This window comes from Nicotiana tabacum, chromosome 23 (assembly GCF_000715075.1).
Source record: "Nicotiana tabacum cultivar K326 chromosome 23, ASM71507v2, whole genome shotgun sequence".
Lineage (NCBI taxonomy): Eukaryota > Viridiplantae > Streptophyta > Magnoliopsida > Solanales > Solanaceae > Nicotiana > Nicotiana tabacum.
Window position 1 is genome coordinate 102,746,326 of NC_134102.1, and position 5,272 is coordinate 102,751,597.

A 5,272-nucleotide genomic window follows, 5' to 3' on the forward strand; every position below is an offset into this window, starting at 1 on the left:
GAAGGAGGCGGAGATGTCTGCCCGCAAAAATGCCACCTTAGTTTCTTATATGGTTGGTTTTGCATAAGTTTGGGTAAAGAAACAAATAAGCAATGAAGTTGCAGAATCTTTTTCTCTTGTTGTATTCACATTCTTTGCATCTCTTTATACAAGTAATCTAGCTAAAAGAAAAGGTAAAATAAAATGATACTATATACTTATTTAATTTCTATTCCCTAATGCTATGACAGAAAAGCTAATTTTATTCCCTCACATGTGCTCACATGTACATCTTACGTATAAAGTAGCTTCCTTCTATATTTTATTCATTCTCATGTGCTCGCATGCTCCTTCTTTAAGGCTGTATTTGCATATCAATATCACATAATAAAATGCCTCAAGAGTCAAATATAAAAAGGAGAGATAGAGACTTTTATCTAGAAAAGTACAAAGCCACATTTCTTTGTACGAAGACTTTCTTCTTCTTTATTTCTAAACCCGGTAAAATCCCCCCTTTCTTCTTTGTTTCCATTTCATCTTCTTTCAAATTAATATGGGGTTTCATCTTAACATCTCCCTTCAAGTTGAAGGGTGGAGAGAAAACCCCCAACTTGGGCAAAATCTGATTGTGAGAGACCCTTGTCAGAGGTTTGGTGAAAAGATCGGCGAACTGAAGCTTTGAGGGAACGAAAGAGAGAGTGATTAAAACTGAGAGATATTGTTGGTGGACGAAGTGGCAATCCAGTTCCACATGCTTAGTACTTTCGTGGAAGACTCGGTTGTGAGCAATATAGATGGTTGCCTGACTATCTGAGTGAACGGTGACTGGCAAAGTAGGAGGAGCGGAGAGATCAGCGAGGAGACGAACTAGCCAAATTATCCCCGCAATGACACGCCGCATGGAGTGATACTCCGCCTCAGCGGACGACAACGAGATAGACACATGTTTCTTCGATTTCCAAGAAATCGGAGCTCCACCTAGAGTAATGAAGGAGCCCCTAACAGAGCAGCGGGAATCCTTGCAAATAGCCTAGTCGGCATCGCATAAAGCAATCAAATCGAGAGAGGGATTTGCAGAGAGAAGTATGCTTTGTGCCGGATCGGAATGCAAATACCTCAAAACACGCAACCCAACAGAAGATGTGAAATTGAGGGCTTTTGCATGTATTGGCTAAAAGCAAGGACAGCAAAACAAATATCTGGTCGGGTGTTGGTGAGATAATTAAGTTTACCAACAAGGCGACAATAAAGTGTAGGGTCATCCAATGGGGGCATTAATTCAACATGCAATTTAGAGGAAGGATCGAGTGAAGAAGAAACATCAACTCCTGAGCAATCAAATTCCTCTAACATCTCTAAGGTAAACTTCCGCTAGTTGATAATAAAACCTTGTGGTTCTCTGAAAATTTCCATTCCCAAGAAATAATGAACACCCAAGTTCTTGACTTTAAATTCTGAATTGAGAAAGTGAGTAATGTGGTCAATTTCTGCCATGTCATTACTTGTTAATAGTATATCATCGACGCAAACTACTAGAATAGAAATGAGATCTCAACTTTGTCTAGAAAATAAAAAATAGTCATTGAAGGAAGTTGAATAACCCTTGAAGCTAAGAGCACAACTAATCTAGCATACCAATGTCTAGAAGCCTGCTTCAATCCGTAGAGAGATTTCTTCAAAATACAAACTTGATTAGGCTTGGGTGGAGATAGACCAGCGGGGAACCTCATGTAGACCTCTTCCTGTAAATCCCCATGCAAAAATACATTATTAACATCAAGTTGAGACACATTCCAACCCTTCTTCACAACCACTGTCAAGAGACATCTGATTGTGGTCATTTTGACCACAGGGGAGAATGTCTCAGAATAATCAATGCATTCTCTTTGAATATCCCCCTTACTACCAATCGTATTTTTAATCTTTCAACAGATCTATCTTATTTGTGATTCACCTTGTAAACCCATTTGCAAAGTAAGGCTTTCTTGCCTTATGGAAAGTCTACAACTTCCCATGTGTTGTTGAGTTCAAGAGCTGCTAGCTCTGCCTCCATAGCTTGTCTCCAGCCTACATCCTAAGAAGCTTGTGCATAACTGTGAGATTCTGAAACAGAGCATACTGACCTTAAAACATTCTGATTACTGAGTGATAAAGCTCCAAAAGATAGGGCAGTGGGGTAAGAAGCATGATTGAAATAAGAGGAAGTAAAGTCAGAAAGAAAAATATTTATTGCATACATAGTCATTTAAATAACTAGGCTGCTGAGAAATTCATTCAGATTTTCTGATAGGTGGTGGAGGTATAAGGATGGTGATGGTGATACTAGAATTAGGAGCATACAAGGGAGAAGTGGGATTAGAAACTGGGGTTGAAGATATTCTAGGATTGGGAACAATACGTAAAAAAGGATCAGGAGAATTGTAATTGGGAGATAGAGAAGAGAAATCAAGTGTCCTAGGAGAGGGAAGTGTGATGGGTTTTGTATCTGGAGGGGCAATGTTGTTAATAATAGGCCAGGGTGAAGGAAATGATGAAGGATAAGAAGGAGATGAAAATATAGAATTAGGTATTGTGTTGTCTGAGAGAGGTGCAATTGGAGGAAACACCCGATAGCTTTGTGATGTAGGTGTGGTGACAAAAGGGAAATGGTTTTCATATAACTTCACATCTCTAGACACAAAGACAGTCTTTGGCTTCAATTCTAAAAGCTTGTATCCTTTTTGATGTTGTGAATATCCTAGGAAGGCACATGCATGTGCTTTAGGATCAAATTTTCCTTTGTTGTGAGCTAAAGTAGAAGCATAACAAAAATATCCAAAAACTTTGAGACTATCATACACATGTGGTTTGCCAAATAGGATTTGATAGAGAGTCTTTCCTTTAAGTACGCTAGAAAGGAATCTGTTAACTAAGTAGGTTGCGGTCAAGATGCACTCACTCCAATATTGGATAGGAACCTTAGATTGAAAGAATAAACTCCTTGCAACCTCTAGCAAATGCCTATGCTTCCTCTCAACTATTTCATTCTGTTGGGGTGTGCCCACACAATAAGTTTCATGTAAGATCCCATGTGATAGAAGGAAATCAGATTGTTGTGATCCTTTTCCCAGTTCCAAAGCATTATCAGATCTCACCTTCTTCACCTTAATGTTAAACTGTTTTTCTGTCATGGTAAAAAATAATTTCAAAACTGTGAATGCATTTACTTTTAAACTTAGCAAGAAAGTCCATGTTCCTCTACTAAAATTATCTACAACAGTTAGAAAATACTTATAACCATTTTAGGTGTTAGACTTAAAAGGTCCCCAAATATCAATGTGTATAAGATCAAATATGCCATGTGTCTTGATTTGATTTATGGGAAAAGAAAGTCTAGTTTGTTTAGCTTGATGACAAACATCACACACATAATCAAAAGAAGAGGAGAAAGAGATACAACTAAGAGCCTTCATTACTTCAAAAGGTAAATGGCCCAATCTAGCATGCCATTGGATTACATCAGAAATTGTACTCCTAGATATAGGTCCTAAACAAGAAACAGTACTAGAAACAAGACTGGAATGATTTCTTTTTGGAATTGAAAATTCATCATTACTAGAAGAAATAGATTCTTCACTAATAGAAACAGGTTTCAACAGGTACAAGCCTCCTCTTATTTCACCAAAAACTTGCCCCTCTCCCACTAAAGGGACCTGCAAGACACACCCACTAGAGGTCAAATTAAGAGAACATTCGAACTGAACATATAACTTATGAACTGATAGTAAGTTATATTTAAAAGATGGAACATAGAAGACTCTTTCAAGAACCATGTTATTTTGAATAGAAACTCTTCCTATGTGTGTGGCATATAATTGGAAAGAATTAGGCGAGCTAATATGAACAGGTATAGGAAGAGAAGATAATTCTAGAAAGGAACTTGAATCAAAACACATGTGTTCAGATGCTCCTAAATCAATGATCCAAGTTTTAGTGTTAAAAACTGCTAAACATGTTCCTGAATAATTAAGAATAGTACCATCTACTGCATTGACATTAATTCCAGATCATGTATTGCCTGTATTACCAACTTGAACCTGCTTGATAATGTTAACTAGTTCTGAGATTTGTTCCCTGCTGAAAGACTCATTCTGACTTCCCACATCCCCTTTATTGCTAGGACTTGGGTTGATTTCATTATCTTGTCCTCCCATTACTGCATTCCATTTTACTGCAGCTTGATAATCATTAGATTTGGTAAACTGAAAATCATCTAGGAACCCAAAATAACAATCTTCCCTACCATGTCATGTTCTCATGCAATGAGTGCAACTGACATTGGGAGTTATATTTGGCCTTCCTAGCTTTATTCTTTTGTTGATTATTTCCAAATTTTGATGAAGCACTCCATCCCCTTTGTCCTTGATTGTTGTACGTTTGTGCACCTACCATGAATGAAGATGCATCTGAGTTATGTTGAGGACTCACAAGATTCACAAAAGCTTCTCTTTGATTCTCATCTTGTAGAAGCAAAGAATAGGCAAAATCCATGCTAGGCAATGGACTCATCATGAGAATGTTTCCTCTAGCCCGGGCATACACATCATTAAGTCCCATGAGGAACTGAAGGATCCTTTGATCCTCTAAAATCTTAGCCACTTTAGCCTTTCCACCACACACACAGTCACAAGAGCAATTTAAATGAGAGCTTAGTGAATCCATCTCATCCCATAGTTTCTTGAGTATAGTAAAGTAGCTTGAAACACTGCTATTTCCTTGAACTGATGCTGAAATTTTCTTTTGCAGCTGATATAGTTTGGTCCCATTTGACTGGACAAACATGTATTCTAGACTGTTCCATAGGTTTCTTACCATTTTTGAATAGATGACACTGTCACCTATGTCCTTTGACAGCGAGTTAAGCAACCATGAGGTAACCATATCATTAGGTCTACTCCACAGAGGATAATCTGCTGAGTCCAACTTTTGTTTCTACACAAGTGCCATCGACGAAGCCAAGTTTGTTCTTGGCTGAAAGAGAAATAAGAATGGATCTCCTCCAACCTGGAAAACCTCTGCCATCAAAAGGTGCACTGACGAGGCTCATCCCAGGTGCATCTGAAGAATAAAGGAAGTAAGGGTGATTGGAGTCATGGTTCTTTGTTTGACTGGTCGAGCCAGTAACAGTGAGAACTGAGGAAGCTTTTGTTCCAGTCATGGATGAAGATCAGATAAAAATAAGATATAGGATTTGACTAAGAATTGAAAGATCGAGCTAACCTCACTCTGACACCATGTAAAGAAACAAATAAGT

The 5,272-nt window shown here is 38.1% G+C and overlaps 1 protein-coding gene across 1 annotated transcript; it reads right to left on the minus strand.

Annotated features, from left to right (window-relative positions):
- Positions 1–2,249: 2,249 nt before the first annotated feature.
- Positions 2,250–4,899, minus strand: LOC142177312 (uncharacterized). The gene is made up of 5 exons (XM_075245787.1): positions 4,296–4,899; positions 4,037–4,231; positions 3,789–3,928; positions 3,416–3,671; positions 2,250–3,169 (listed from the first exon to the last, which is right to left on the minus strand). Exons 1-5 carry the CDS (start codon positions 4,897–4,899, stop codon positions 2,250–2,252), a joined length of 2,115 nt encoding a protein of 704 aa, XP_075101888.1.
- Between the last annotated feature and the right edge of the window lie 373 nt (positions 4,900–5,272).